The sequence below is a fragment of the Sebastes umbrosus genome, chromosome 21, assembly GCF_015220745.1.
Source record: "Sebastes umbrosus isolate fSebUmb1 chromosome 21, fSebUmb1.pri, whole genome shotgun sequence".
NCBI lineage: Eukaryota > Metazoa > Chordata > Actinopteri > Perciformes > Sebastidae > Sebastes > Sebastes umbrosus.
In genome coordinates, this window is record NC_051289.1 from 2,135,710 (window position 1) to 2,151,195 (window position 15,486).

The following is a 15,486-nucleotide window of genomic DNA, read 5'->3' on the forward strand; positions in this document are numbered from 1 at the left end:
GGAGTGGTCTCATCCTTTGGCACGCTTGGTACTAGACGATGTGTGTAGCACTAAGACTTTCTTTGGTTGAGGACAGCCCTAAAAGACATACATAGTTAGTGAATAAAAGCACAAATGAGGCTTAAGAAGCCCGGCTTAGTCGGATGAAACTAAAGTCAAACAAAGGATAAACCATTAAGATTTTGATATTCCCTTTGGTCTGGCACTCTAAAACTACATCTAACTTTTCATCCATTCAGCAGTTTTTGTTTCCTGGCATGTTGGTAATTACGACTGTGGGAGTCACTTAAAATCCACTATTACAGCAACACATGACGGGTTTCCACAGGATGTGACGTGTTGGTGCACGAGTTTGGATATTGAGGGTTTGTTCCCTCAAATTCTTGAGAAACAACGCCAGATATTTTCTCTTGTTCTAAGAAATTACAACGAACCACTTTTGCAGCACACAAATCAGGTGGGCCAAAGGTTTTTATTGGAAGCCTGCCACTTGTTTTTAACCTGATAAATCTCCCCTCAAACTTTCTGTCTTTTCTTTTTAATTTCCTGCCATTTCTTCCAGATCTGTCTCGTCACTGCCAGTCGGCTGTTTTCTGTTTCCTTCATGAGGAGGAAAGATGACAGAAAACCACACAGCTACACAGTACGAGCTCCACCAAACAACATCTGCTGCCGTTTATGTGAGGCGGTGACACTCGAGAGTCGTGTCTTTCCTGTCTGAGTGATATATATACATATGTGTGCACCACCTAGTTTCACATCAACTCAGAAAATGAAAACTGGACTACAATGAAATAAAGAATTGAAAGTCTGATAGTTAGTAGCTCTGAAACATCTGTAACAACTTCCCCCTGATGTGGACTGAATGTCCAGTGATTCAGTGCAGATTAACAGAAAAACGTCATGATGTTGTTACCAGAAGCTCCACGTCTGTCCCTGAGCCGTACAAACCACACAGGAAATAAACTCTTTGTACTGAACGCGCTTTTTTTTGAGAGACTTTTTGCTACTTAGACATTTGTTCACGTGCAGTATTTGGCAAGTACAACTGAATATTTTCACAAAGCATTTAAAGGGACTCTTAGAATCAGAAGTTGCTTGTTAACAGTGACACTTTTCCTGCTTCAGCCTCCCGACCGTGGTCAGAACGCACAAGGGAGACGCCGTAGTTTTGGTCTCCTGGGTTGGAGTCGATACCGCTACTCGCTCCGGAGTTAACCCTCGCCGTCACTCCACTCAGCCGCCGGGAAACCTCTGTTGGTCTGGAGGAGCTGCAGCATTTATTTCTGCACAAACTGTAATTTCCGCTGAACATTCACTTAATATTCTCAGCGCTAAACTAACTCTCTTTTGCTCCACTGCTCACTCGTTTCGCCGCCGCTCTCTCTCTCTTGCTTCACCACTCACTTCCCACGTGCACACACACTCCTACAACACTAGTTTTCCTTCAACGTCGGTCACATTCGTGTTTTGCAAGACGGGCTTCCCTAGATATAACTTTACGAGTTTGTCTGAGTTGTAGTAACGGCTGGTTGTTTATTGGCGTTAGCGGACTCCATTTCTAATCAAACGTTAGCTATCGTTGCACGCCGTTAGCCCTGTAGCGGAGTTGAAGATAAAGACGTCCCATCTGTTAGATTTTCCCGTAGAACCGGCCCGTGTTCTTCACATTAAAAGCAGGCTACAGGCTGATGGAGGAAACCCAGTAAGTTGCGGAAGGTCTCATTCTTTAGGTTACATACTTACTGTCCCTTTAAGAAGATTTGAGGAACTTCCCAACAAGAACGCTCATGACATGTGGTGTTTTTTGTTCCTCTTTGTCGACTGTTTGAAGTATGTGGTTGTGTTTTTCCAGACCGTTCCCTATGATTTTACTCTTGATGATGCACTTCCAGTTAGGAAACAGCTGATTTGGCTACTCGGCGGTTTAGCTAGTCGTCTCACGCCGCTTTAAAAACTGTGGAAAAACTTTTCCATATCCAACTTCTAATCAGAATTCAGGTCAGGTGTTTTGTTTTTTTTCAAACCGACATAAAGTGGGTGTTCATCCCTGCCTAGAAGTTTCCGAGAGCCGAGGAGTTGCATCATCTCCTCCAAACATTACATCCAAAGATAAATCAAAGCCAGACAAGAGAGAAGGAAATGACATATTATTCAGTATCCAGCACAAAGACGCTGCAGACTCTCAAGTAACCTCAGCAGCATTCACGTTTGTTTTTGAAGTTCACATTCAACAGTGAACTTTCTGTGGGGAAGTGCCGCGGGCGTTTAGTCAACCACAACTACAGGACGTGACCTCTGCACACATGATCATCAGTCTAAACAACACACAGCTCAAAGCCTCCAGAGTTCTTTACAGTGAGACCAGTGTGTGTTATCAGCTCTCTTTGGTCTCAACTCAGGTTTATCTGGCGTCACTAAGCAGGTGGAATGTAACTGAACCGGCATCGAGTTTAGAGTGAAGATAGAAAGAGGAACATTTTAACAATCTGTAGAATCACTTTCATCCTCTCATGTGTCTACTCTGTGTTTAAAATCATAATAGGAATTCTTGAGTTTTCACCACAATCGTGTTTGGTGAGGTCGCAGTGACCTTGACCTTTGGTCACCAAAATCAAATCAGTTCATTGAGTCCTAGTGTCAAATTTCAAATGTCAAACGTTCATTGACACTTTAAATACAAAACTTAAAACATACATATTGTAAATGAACTTTGGTTGCTCTTATTGGTTTTAATATTTTAGTTAGAGCTGTCAATCGATTAAAATATTTAATTGTGATTAATCACAAATTAATGTAATCGCAAATTAATCACACATTTTTTATCTGTTCAAAATGAACCTTAAAGGGAGATTTGTCAAGTATTTAATCCTCTTATCAACATGGGAGTGGACAAATATGCTGTGTTATGTAAATGTATGTATATATTTATTATTGTAAATCAGTTAACACAAAACAATGACAGATATTGTCCAGAAACCCTCACAGGTACTGCATTTAGCATAAAACAATATGCTCCAATCATAACATGGCAAACTGCAGCCCAACAGGCAACAACAGCTGTCAGTGTGTCAGTGTGCTGACTTGACTATGACTTGACCCAAACTGCATGTGATTATCATAAAGTGGGCATGTCTGTAAAGGGGAGACTCGTGGGTACCCATAGAACCCATTTACATTCACTGATCTGGAGGTCAGAGGTCAAGGGACCCCTTTGAAAATGGACATGACAGTTTTTCCTCGCAAAATGTATCGTAAGTTTTGAGCGTTATTTAACCTCCTTCACTACAAGCTAGTATGACATGGTTGGTACCGATGGATTCATCTGGTTTTAGAGTTTCATATGATGTCAGTATCTTCACTCTAGCTTTAAAACTGAGCCCGCTACAAAAATCGCAAAACGTTAACGCGTTATCACTTTGTGCACATATGATGTTGCCTTCCGTTTTCATTGACATTTACTGTTTTTTGTTGCTTTTGATGATGATATTTTACTCGCTATTGTTGTGCCTTTGACTTTAAAAGGTGCTAAATACGGGATTAGGAGCATTTCTATTGCCTCTTAATGGCTCTCAACATGACGACGGCGAGCCGCGGCTCGCAGCTAACGGTGCTAATAGAGCTAAACAGTGCAGACAACGGTCAAAGTGCTGACAGAGCTAACGGTGTTTACCTGAGGGGGGACCGGAGGGTGGCTGATACACTTCCACAACATATATGAATATGTGACACACTTACAAGACTCCCAGTAACAAAAAACAACTACAAATCTGCATCATATTCAAATCATAACGTCTGTTTCATACGTCTTGTGTTATACACCTGTAAGTCTAATTTGCCACCCGAAGAAGAAAAGGCGTCGCCTCAGTCAGATGCCAGATTTAATTACATCGCATTAAGTTAAAAGCTCATACAGTATATACAGTGCATTATTAGACATGGACAAACACATTCAGATCATTAATTAATACACACATATCATTTGGCTCTTTACTTCTGGCATTTCAGTTTTATCAGCATCAAACTGCAACGTGAATACATCTGGGGGGAATAAATATGTCATCAACTGGACAAGCTGAAGTCACAGAGGGAGAAACTAGGAATGATTAGAGAGGAAGAGGAAGAGGAAGAGGACGACGATGACTAATCTGGATAACCAGAATAATAATGGGATGTGAAAAGACCTGCTTGTTAGAAGAGGTGGCAGTGTTCACAAATGACTCAAGAGGAGGCAGAGACACACGTCACTGCCAAGTTCCTGACGATATAGAACTTAAATAATGAAGTCCTGACTTGTGGTCGTGTGTGAACAATAAGAGTTAATCTACAGGTGTGTGTTACTGGAAGGTGAACGTCTCTCAGGATGGACAGGTGTGCGTCTTCTTGTCTGTCGTCTCAGCTGGTCGTGTCGTTGCTCTCTGTTCGCTCTTTCTTCTCCTAAAAAACAAAAAAACAAAAACAAAAGTCAGGATATCCCTCAACAATAAACCATTAACATCAATAATGATTTCAATATTTGGAAATTCACCTTCTTTTTGCCAAACGGAGGCTCTTTCCAAAGATTGGTTACGGTGGCGCGGCCCTGCTGAGCCCAGGCGTACGCCGAGTCCCGACTCCCCTGGTAGAAACACAAGAAACATCATCAGTGAAGCGCACACACACATCGAGGTGTTCAACATCAATAACTTGGGCTGAGTGTCCATACAGCATCTTTCACAGCGCTCAGACTTTTTGTGCCGAAAGTGACTCCCGGACGCCAGGTGCAGTCCTGCGGGTCTGATGCACGTTCATTATGGCGAGGAAAATAACTCTGGATTCAGCTGTTAGGGAATTTTACAACTTTTAGGACATAATGATTTAAATGAGGACTATTTAAGATTTGCTACTGGGAAGTTGATTTACCTAAAAAATAAATGATCCTCTGATTTACAGACGTCTCTTTATATGTTCATGACTCATTGGCGTTTTCAGTCCAAAATGGAGGAGCCATCTAGTGGCTGTTGTCAAAAAAGCACCAGAGTTTCATCTCTTTGCATCTCAACTCTGTAGATGTAATCATTTCCAAAATCCACAACTTGTTTTTATCTAACGAAATATTCTGCTTCATCCATTTTTGTTTCCGTTTCGCCTTTCAAAAAGTACATTTTCACTGCGGCCACACGCTGTCTGCTCTCTCGCTTGCCGCGGCGCACACACACGGAGGCCCGCACCTGTATTAACATTCGGACATTCGAAGCGTCATTCGAAAACCTCAATAGAAGCTTCGAATGTAAAAAATGACATTCAGAATTGGTACAGACCTTAGGTTTATCACACGACCCTCAAATTAAAGAGAAGTCTTTTGACTCCCCGCTGTGGGACTAATAAAGGATTCTCTTATTCTATCTTATCTGACTTGCAAACAAGAGGCTCAACGTCTCCTTTTATCTCGTCAGCTCATGTGTGTTTCATGTCTGCATGTGTGGACAGCCGAAGTGTGATCACCTCTCTCTCTCTCTGGGTGGAAACACAGTAAATAAAAGAAGCCAGACATCAGTGGGAATCAGAAACACAATTCACAGCCAGGACTTCCCGATAGGAAAGAACAACCCTTTCCTAACAGGAAGAGAGTCACAGATCAAACACTGATTTAATCTACCTAATGCATGAGACCTTCCTGGAAAGTTTTACCCTACGTGATGACGTCCGGCTGAGCTGATACGATACAGTTTACAGGGCGAGGGTGTGATTTTTCCTGTTAAAATAAACTCTCCCAGAATGAACTCTGTGGCGAAACCTTCCAACCAGGAATAATTTGTTCCTAAAAAAGAAAATAAAGTCACAGTTTCTGCTTTCACAGCTGCTTCCTGAGTATATTTCAGTGCTGGGAGGACGATTAAATAAAGAGGTGAGAACAGATTCAGAGGTTTAAGAAGTTTTTCCATCGTTAGATGTCAGAGAAGAGCGTCCGCTCATGTAAATACAGTCTAACGTGGACAAATATAACAAAGAGAAAAGGTCAAATTCAAAAATAGTGCACAGTTAAACAAACTGAAAGTAGAGACCTTTAAACTTGTAATATCATAAATAATACACACTTTAACTTTACACTAAATGTAGTTGTATTGGTGAGGTGCAAGGTGCAACTTTACTGTTACACAAAACATCTGAAACATCATTTAAACTGCAAGCAACATTTGTTAAGACGGGTATATTTTATATCTATATATAGTATTCACCTCCTCTGACTTTTCTGATGCATCATAAAGTATTAGTGGTGGAGGAAAAAATCAATACAGCATAGTATTTGCATGGCGATATTGTCTCGATACACGGGCGTCAAATATTAATCTTCAATTATATAAACTATTAACTTCTTAACGGGCGATATTCTGTCTTTCAGAGGTTGTAGCGTCTTTCAATGGAATCTTATCGTAAATATATTAATATATTACATCATCTAAATTGATAATAACAAGCACATAACTCAAATTTCTCAGAAAATTTGATTAAACTCAGTTAAATCAAACTATTGCCTTAATCCGATTACTCTGAATTTGTGTGCATGCATGTAAACGTAGTCAGTGTATAGCTTGAAATATTTATTCATTTTTTATCTATAGTTTCACTTGAAACTGTGATGTTCATTTTGCACTAAAGTTCTTAATTAAATGATAAAATACTCAGTACTTTCATTTATCGCTCACGTCTACGTAGCGCGAGCACGAGCGCGAGCGACAGGACGCAGACTGTCGTTGACTTGAGGGCCACAGGTGTTAAGGTGTCTGCCATAGAGCCCCTTTAAGTCTTAAGTTAAGATAGGAAGAGTCTAAGATCGAATTTTTCCCAATTTGGTATTACAGAAGCGAATCCTAACTGACTTTTTTTGTTATCTTACTTCATCCTACCTTCATCTCAAGCTAGGAAATCCTCATTCCAGCATCGCTTATCAACTTTTATGTCTGTGACCTAGCAACCAACGCTACTTTTCTCATCTCAACGAACTAAACGTCTTTGTAATCGTTGTTTTTCTTGATGAAACATTCATTGAAATATACAAAGAAAAACAGCAGAAAACAATAGCGACCACTTTAACTTCCAGACAGATGAGTTAGAGTTGTCGGTAACATCTGGAGAGAAATACAAACATGTCCAAAAATCCAAACAGAGCGGGCTAAGATAGCAGACATAGACTGACAAGTACCAAGAAGAGGGAGGCAGCTCTGATGTCCAAAGAACAGAAGACAAGTGGTGGAAAAGTGAAAGTCAGGACAGCGTTAACGCCGGTTCTCCTAAAGTTAGGAGAGTTTATTTTAGATTCTGGGATGTTAGGATGCTTGTGTCATCCCTTTTTCCCATCTTAATTTAGGATAGGAACATCGACTTAGGAGCTGTTCATCTGTAATGGCTTCGGGTCCTAACCATAATTGCCATGGTTACCAAACAGTTAAGATAAGATCTGCAAGTTAAGACGTTTCTGTTGTGTGCACCGGAGCGTTGATTTGTTTTGATTTACAGCACCATTTCTTATTCAAGATATCAGCTGATTATACTTTTGAAGCAAGTTCTCAGCTGCACCCTATCTACGCTTCATGTGTCTTCATGTTTCTTGGGTGGATCCGATTATTATTTGATGATGACTGTACTAACACAGTTAGTGACACTTTGTTAACTCATTAAATTAAGCAAATACAGAAGAACATTTGTTGTAGCGTTCATTAGGTTTTATTTATTTTCTTTGTCTGCTTGAAAGGGTCAGAGCTCCTACGTGATCTGTGTCCTCCATGATGTCGCTTACTGCTTGTTTTTTTGTCTTTTTTACTCCCTTGTGTTGGTTGTCTTTTGCTGTTAAACATTTGAACTGAGGCATGATATCCACTCCACAAAAATCTACATTACTGCTGCACACAGAACAATATTTGTTATCAAACAGCTTCAGGTGCGTTAGCCTGAAGTGGAGCCTGACTTTACATGAAGCCCAAGAAGACAGACTACAATCTGATTGATATGTATCTTTGCAGAAACATAACAGAGATACATACATGTGTAAGTGTAAACAAAAGTGCATTATCTTATCTAGAAATAAACTAAGAGACCTTTCATAAGAGGTCTGATTTAGGGAACAACTCTGATGTTGCATGGAAGAGTCTGTAGCTTTCCACAGATGTAACCTCGATATATATATATGACTATTAAACTTACAAAACAGGGAGGTTGCTTAATGCCACGTTGGAACAAGTCAACATGGAGCAACACTAATACATTCTGTTCCTGCTGTATGACACAGTTACAGGTTGTGACAGGAGAACAATACACACCTTCAGTAAAGACGCAGCCTGCTGAGGGTAAAACATGGAGGCACTCAGAGCCATGAGCCCGACTGGAAATACCAGCTGCTTCACCCGGGAGCCTGAAACACAAAGATCAGAGTTTCCTCATCACATCTACTTTACCTGAGGAATCCATCGGTACCAACCATGTTATTGAGAAGGACACTAAATAACGCTCCAAAGTTAGGTTCAATTTTGTCGAGGAAATACTGGCATGGCCATTTTCAAAGGGGTCCCTTGACCTTTGACCTCCAGATATGTGAATGAAAATGGGTTCTATGGGTACCCACGAGTCTCCCCTTTACAGAAATGCCCACTTTATGATAATCACATGCAGTTTGGGGCAACACACATATGAATATTTCTGCATACTGGGGTCCCTAAACAGTCTTGAATCACATAAATTGGGTCTCACTGTAAAGTTGAGACTCTGGTGGATCCAATGAGCCCAACTGTATTCATGTGTGATGATGTTAGTCCCCATAGGAGACATTTCATTGTAGTGAGACCTTTTTTTTTAAACTTGACCTCACTGTATAAAATGACCTGTGGTGACCTCTAGGATAATCACAGCCTCATGAAACTTTACAGCCACAAACTAGAGACCTAGAGCATTCAGAGGATGGATGGCTTTCCTAGCTAGATTGACAATAAGGGGGTTTCTGAGCAGTTTACACAACAGAAAGTGCTCGCCGTCCAATCGCCGAAAAAATGTAGTTCTTGCAGAAATCTCCAAATGTCAAAAAGTTTTTGATCCCAAATCACAGCATGGCTTTTCTATGGTGTTCCTCAAGGTCTTGGTGTCTTAATGTGGTATTTTGGAGGGATTATTGATCATTTTTATCAATTCTCCAGTGGTAAAAAAATTGTTAAATTTAGCAGCAAATCTGTGTAACAAATGGTATCAACCCAAAAAATGCTGCAACAACTTAAGAGACAAAAGCGAGCATGGGAATGGCTTAATCAATTATTATTTCTGATTTATGACTAGATTTGACACACAGTGCTGAGCTGAATCTCACATTAATCTTCAGGTTCCAGCTTTCAGATGATGTTCACCACTTCTATTTGACATCTACTGTTGACCTGCTATCTCCCCCTAAAGACCCTCTGGACCCCCCGAAAAAAAAGACAAAAAATTGGTCTATGAAAAAGAAGGGGTGGAATGGAAAAGGTTAAAGAGAAGCCATCTAAAACCAAATGTTATATAAGCAGAGGGAAGTACACCGATGTGTCCACCCACTAGCGATTTAATAGATAAGAATGCATCGCAGCAACTGTGATGATAGACACACACAGAAAGTTATATTTGTTGTTGTTCGCATCATTGAAATGAAAAGCATTCTGGGAACCGTGGGAAATTAAACTTTGTTTGTCGTAGAGTAGGCAGACCGGTTCACTGTTGCTTTTATTGTCTTCTAAAAGAGAAAATGAAAAGGGACTGTTTGTAAGAATCAGCGTCGGGCTCGCGCTTGCTCGCTCTACATAGACATGAAGGAGCATAACTCAACACAGTGAGGCGACACACGTCAGCTAAAAGCACAATATCACTCTATATTTCAGCTGCTTGGCAGTAATGTTAGCTGACCAGACCAAGGTCTCTCCATGAATCAATGCTGATCCTAGTGTTGGCTTTTCCTGCCTCAGCCTCCCGACCGCGGCCGGAGGGAACAGGGGAGACGCCGGAGTTTTGGTGGGAGACGATAACGTTTCTCTCTGCGGAGCCCCGTCACTTCACAAGACACGGGAAACCTCTGTTGGTCTGGAGGAGCTGCAGCATTTATTTCTGCACAAACGTCCACTGTGCATTCACTAGATATTCTCAGAGCTAAACTAACTCTTCTGCAGAGTGGAGCGAGCTGAGTGAAGGCAGGGAGGCAGAGGAGCAGAGTACAACAGAGACTCCAGTCCTGGAGACCAAAGCTACGGTCTCCCCCGCGTCCTCCAGCCGCGGCGAACACTGTTTAACAGACGGGCTTCACTAGATACAACCATGAGGTTTTGGTGCTTCCGTGTAGTTTGTGTTGGAGTCTGAGCCTGAACAGCGTAGCCACATGCGAGCGCACATGGGACACCGACCCGCAATGATTTATACGTGTAAGAAATTACAAACAGTCCCTTTAACTTGGATTAAAAGGAATTTGTCGTAGAAAACATCCATCCATCATCTGTAACCGCTTGGCAAAGGCGGGGTACACCCTGGACAGGTGAACCTGCATGTCTTTGGACTGTGGGAGGAATCCGAAAACGTGCTCCACACAGAAGGGTCCAAGCCGGGTTCGAACCCAGGACCCTCTTGCTGTGAGGCGACTAACCACTGCACCCCCGTGCCGCCCCTACACAACACACACTTGATTTTTTCCGGTGGTGGGAGAACCACTCTTATCGTCTCCAGCTCCCTTATGGTTATCAGCCCGTCTGCCGCCTCTGACCTGATTTGCCTCGCTTCCTGTGAGGGAATGCAGGTCAGTACAACGCTTACCTTTGGCCAAATAAAGTCCCAGGAAGCCAGAGAAGCCCACCGCCGCCACACTGGGGTAGAGGTCGGGAGGGGGGTCACTGAGGAACTGGTACGCATCTGAAAAATATAAAAACAATGAGGGGGGAAGAGAGGCTGAGAGAAGGTGGCTGACAGGATGTGAAACGGTACAAGTCTAGCATCTATTTTTGTTCTCCAGGACATTTCCTGGACACTACAGCGAGCTCTCGTGATTATTGCATTAAGTGCAATGACTTAGAACAAAATGAGCTTTTCCTCACCTGTGACTGTTGTTATGGAGGTGTTGATCGTGGGCTCCACAGTCTTGTATATGTGCTGGTGTCCAAAGATCAACAGTAGACACACACAGAGAGAGAGAGACACAGAAGAGCCGGTTACTTTCATCTGATAGCAGCCTTTTATCCAGGCTAGTATGTGGCGGTGCTAAGTTCCCCAGACTTTAGTTGTTCAGTCAGAAGACTGAAAAACAGTTCCCATCCACATTATAATATAAAATAAAATGCCTTCTTAATAATAATAATGAACAAAAGCCTCTTCAATAATGAACAAATGCCTCTATATTAACAAACAATTAAGGAAACTGAAATATTGGTTTGTGTTTTTCCTTTTACCCTCCTTTAAAGTTTTCCCAAATAAAATACACTAAAAGAAATGGGTATAAAGGGTTTCATTGAAAATCAACAAATGAATAGAATACAAAAATACAGCCTGCAGGCGTTAGGCTATTGTAAGGCAAGCCAGCTGTTGCACAAATAGCACCTAATCGTCCCAGTGCAGGTAACCCAATTGGTTGGCACTTAACTTGTTTCCCCAACTAAGAGAGTCAACACTCTCAACAAACAAAACACAAAGATCACAGAATCCCAAAAGGGCCCAAAACAGACCAGAGTTTCTGGTAAAGCTGATAACACATGTTGCATTGAGTGAAGGAGAGATCAGAATGACACTGGAGGTGCAGTTTCCCTCCTCTTTTAAGCCCTACAGAAAGGGCGTCGTTACACCCTGATTGGCCAAGAGGGGAATGCACCAAGCTGCTCTCAACTATCATTTAAGAGCCAGTCCCCACACCCTGCGCAACAGGTGAACTGAATAACCCTCTAATCACTCAGCAACTCAACCAAAAAAACACCAGGGAAAAGGGAAACAACAGCAAACACCAGAGAATTGGCAGCTGCCACAAGTAAGCCTCAAGTGCTCATTTATAAAACAACTTTTTGTCTGTCTCTTACGTCTTTATGTCGCCCTATTACATCACAAAGAATCATCCTACTGTCTGCACAACTGGATGAGAGGCTCAGATTTTAGGTTAAACTAAGAGAGTGTAATTACTAAAAGGTGATTCATACTCAGAAGAATATCATACTTAAATTAATACTAAAAATTAAATACTTGACAAATCTCCCTTTAAGGTACATTTTGAACAGATAAATAATGTGCAATTAATTGTGATTAAATATTTTAAGCGACTGAGCGCCCTAATAAAAACCATTTGCACTTAAACGTGAGAAATGTGGCACTTTATAATGAACAACAGGAGGTTGATTTTTATTCTTTTTATTAAATTGTTAAATAACGCTCCAAACTTACGCTAAATTTTGGCGAGGAAAAACTGTCATGACCATTTTCAAAAGGGTCCCTTGACCTCTGACCTCAAGATATGTGAATGTAAATGGGTTCTATGGGTACCCACGAGTCTCCCCTTTACAGACATGCAATGGTATTAAAATGGTATTTTGACTCACATTTTCTTTAACAAATACTGTGATTTGAAAATTGCAGTAGGCCATATTGCGATTTCAATAAAATTTGTATTAATTGTGTGCCTTTTTTTCACTCACAATAAATATCACTTTTATATCATAAACACTGTGAAAAAAAACAGTAAAGGAAAAAGGCGTCAGCTGTGTTGCAGGCGGTTTATGGTCAGCTGAGAAAGATGTTGTTATCAAACAACCAGACATGTCAAGTCCTGTTAAGTAATTTCACAACAGCAACAACTAGACATAAAAGTAGGTCATAATAGTATTTTTACACGTGACTAACCTCGACCTTCTCCTTTGCAGCTTGGCCCGTTTGCTGCAAAACAAAAAGACAAAAGGTTGAAGTTCATTTATTGATACAGCATCTTATCTTTTGCCCCTAAAACATAATGAAATAATGTTTATACTCTTTTAAAAGGAAGGAAATCCAGGTATAACAGAAGAGGATTGGGAGAGCTAGAATGGAAAACTTCAAGTTCAGCTGTATGAAGAGAGTTTTGGTGGAAAAACCGTATCAGGCTCTACATTACTCCGGTTCAAAAAGAGCCATTAGACCACATTTTCCAACTGCTGGAGACAGTGCGTGTTCTCCGAGGCAAATTATTATCATATATTCTGGTCGTGTCTGTTATTAATTCCTTTATGGGACATGAAGTTTAGAATTTGATCCAATAAATTTTCTACTGACGTTTCTACCCCGGGGACCGCCCCCAATGTGCCCACAAGCTGGGGCATTTAAAAAAAAAAAAAATCTGTCTGGAGCTGCAAAACATGTGATCATTGTGATGAAGGTAACACAGTTTATAGTCTAAGTATATAGTATATCAGTCTAATGCAGTGAGGGCCAAGAAGACAATGTACTACGGAGTATTAGGGCCACATTGAGGGAAAAAACATCTGAGATTTACAGAATAAAGTCAGAATATTACGAGAAAAAAGTTGTAATATTACGAGAATGAAGTCATAACTTTACGAGAAAAAAAGAAAATAACACAAAATTAATACTTTATAATATTATGACTTCATTCTCATAATATTACGACTTTTTTCTCGTAAACCTTTGACTTATTATCGTGATATTACGACTTTTTATCTCGGAAACTTCTGACTTTATTCTCACAATATTCTGACTTTATTCTCGAAATCTCAGATTTATATTTTTTCCTCAATGTGGCCCTTATACTCCGTCGTACCGTCGTACCATAGACCTACAACAATGAGAAATAAATATGAAAATGTAAACAAAAAACAATTATTCATTTCCATTTTTAAAAATCCACAGGGAGCCACTGGAGAGGAGCTGAAGAGCTGCATGAGGCTCCGGAGCCGCAGGTTGCTTAGAGACCCCTGCCCAATGAGAACGGCCACATAGTTTGTAAGGACCTTGGTATAACTCAATAACAAAAAAAAGAAAATAATGTGTATCTTTCCTTCTAATGTCAGAGGGTCAAATGCTTGATTTAATCTTTCCAACATGCTGCTTTTATTAATGTTTCCTCAGACAGAGTTCAGTATTAAAAATAGTCCGTGCTTTTCCTGTAGGCGTGAATATGATGAAAACCAGAACCGGTGTTAAATCCTGCAGGATCAAAGGAGCAGAACACATGTGGTACGAGTTTCATGTGATCTGACTTTCATATGTCACATCAAACTGCATGCTGAAATTTGACCATTTTTAAATTTGAACATATTCCTCAAACACTGTGACAACTACAAAATAATGAAGAAGAAACAATCAACAAAGCCTGGTAGTGTCTCATCTGAAAAAGAGTTATGTCTTTGTTGGATGCGTCTTCAACTGTGATAATAAAACTGCATGCCTCAGCTAAAAAACACTAGCATAACAAACACTAATCAAAATACACCTGAATGCCACGGGGAATAACAACTCCTGTGTTTCACACGCACACATTGTTGATCGTGTGTGTCTCAATTCTCTGGAAATAAAACTGATAAGCATGCATCAGTTGCTTTTGCTTCTCAACTCACAACAGCTGACCAAAAACATTGACATGGCACGTCAGCAATGAAAACTGAAGAGTTGAACTGTGGAGAGGAATGTGACAGCTGTTCTTCAGAAATACGACGTTTTCACCAAATCAAAGAAAAACAGCCGACTAGGTGTAAGCCCAAATTAAAGTTTCAAAACAAGGTTTGACCTCAGATGGACAGACGTTTGTACTGATTCTGCCACAACAGAATCAGAAAGATGATTGTAAATTAATTCTTTTCTTAATTTCAAAGCTCTCTTTTGTTTTTTTGCAGCTCACATAACTATTTAAGGTCGGGAACTATTTTATGTTTATGTGTGGCTCAGGTTACAGTAAGTAGAAAGATTTTGGCAGTGCTACACAACCACAAAACAGAAACTTGGGATCTTCACACCGAATTCATGCAGGTGGTTCTGAAAAATATGTTCCTGCACAGCACAAACAACTATTATGCTTTCATTAAACTTCTTTTGTGAATATAGGGAGCGTCAGATGTGAACACACCTGACACTGGTTCGTGTACGGTTCTGCCAGTTTCCTCAGCGATGCGACGCTCTGCTCCAGCGGCCCGGCCTCTGGCTCCACATACCGAGGCTCTGCTTCAGGGCTGGAGTACAACGACGGCAGCTGAAACAAAACAACAACAACAAGGTGAGGATCCCCTACACCCTCTCACTCTCACTCTGTGATGGAGTGAACTCATGTTGGAGTCACAGGTCAATGAACACCCGTCTTTAATGTGTAGGGTATAAATACAACGGCCACTTCGGGATGAACTCACCTCCCTCCGGTAAGGAAATAAATAAATAACAGAAGCAGAAACACTTTATTGATCCCCTTTTAGAATAAATATAATAAAAACAAGTATAATAGGTTCAGTCATGGTAATTAGGTGATAATTAGCAAGTAACCTATTTGAAATTTCT

General features: G+C 40.7%; 1 protein-coding gene across 1 annotated transcript in view; it reads right to left on the reverse strand.

Annotated features, from left to right (window-relative positions):
- Positions 1-3,863: 3,863 nt before the first annotated feature.
- LOC119480253 (MICOS complex subunit MIC26-like) overlaps positions 3,864-15,486 on the reverse strand; it is an 18,016-nt gene continuing 6,393 nt past the window's right edge. The window contains exons 3-9 of the mRNA XM_037756361.1: positions 15,065-15,187; positions 12,853-12,885; positions 11,070-11,124; positions 10,792-10,887; positions 8,298-8,389; positions 4,529-4,618; positions 3,864-4,437 (exon numbers count right to left, since the gene is read on the reverse strand). Of these exons, the coding sequence (XP_037612289.1) occupies positions 4,396-4,437; positions 4,529-4,618; positions 8,298-8,389; positions 10,792-10,887; positions 11,070-11,124; positions 12,853-12,885; positions 15,065-15,187 (531 nt within the window). The 3' untranslated portion in view covers positions 3,864-4,395. The remainder of the gene's footprint in view (positions 4,438-4,528; positions 4,619-8,297; positions 8,390-10,791; positions 10,888-11,069; positions 11,125-12,852; positions 12,886-15,064; positions 15,188-15,486) is intronic.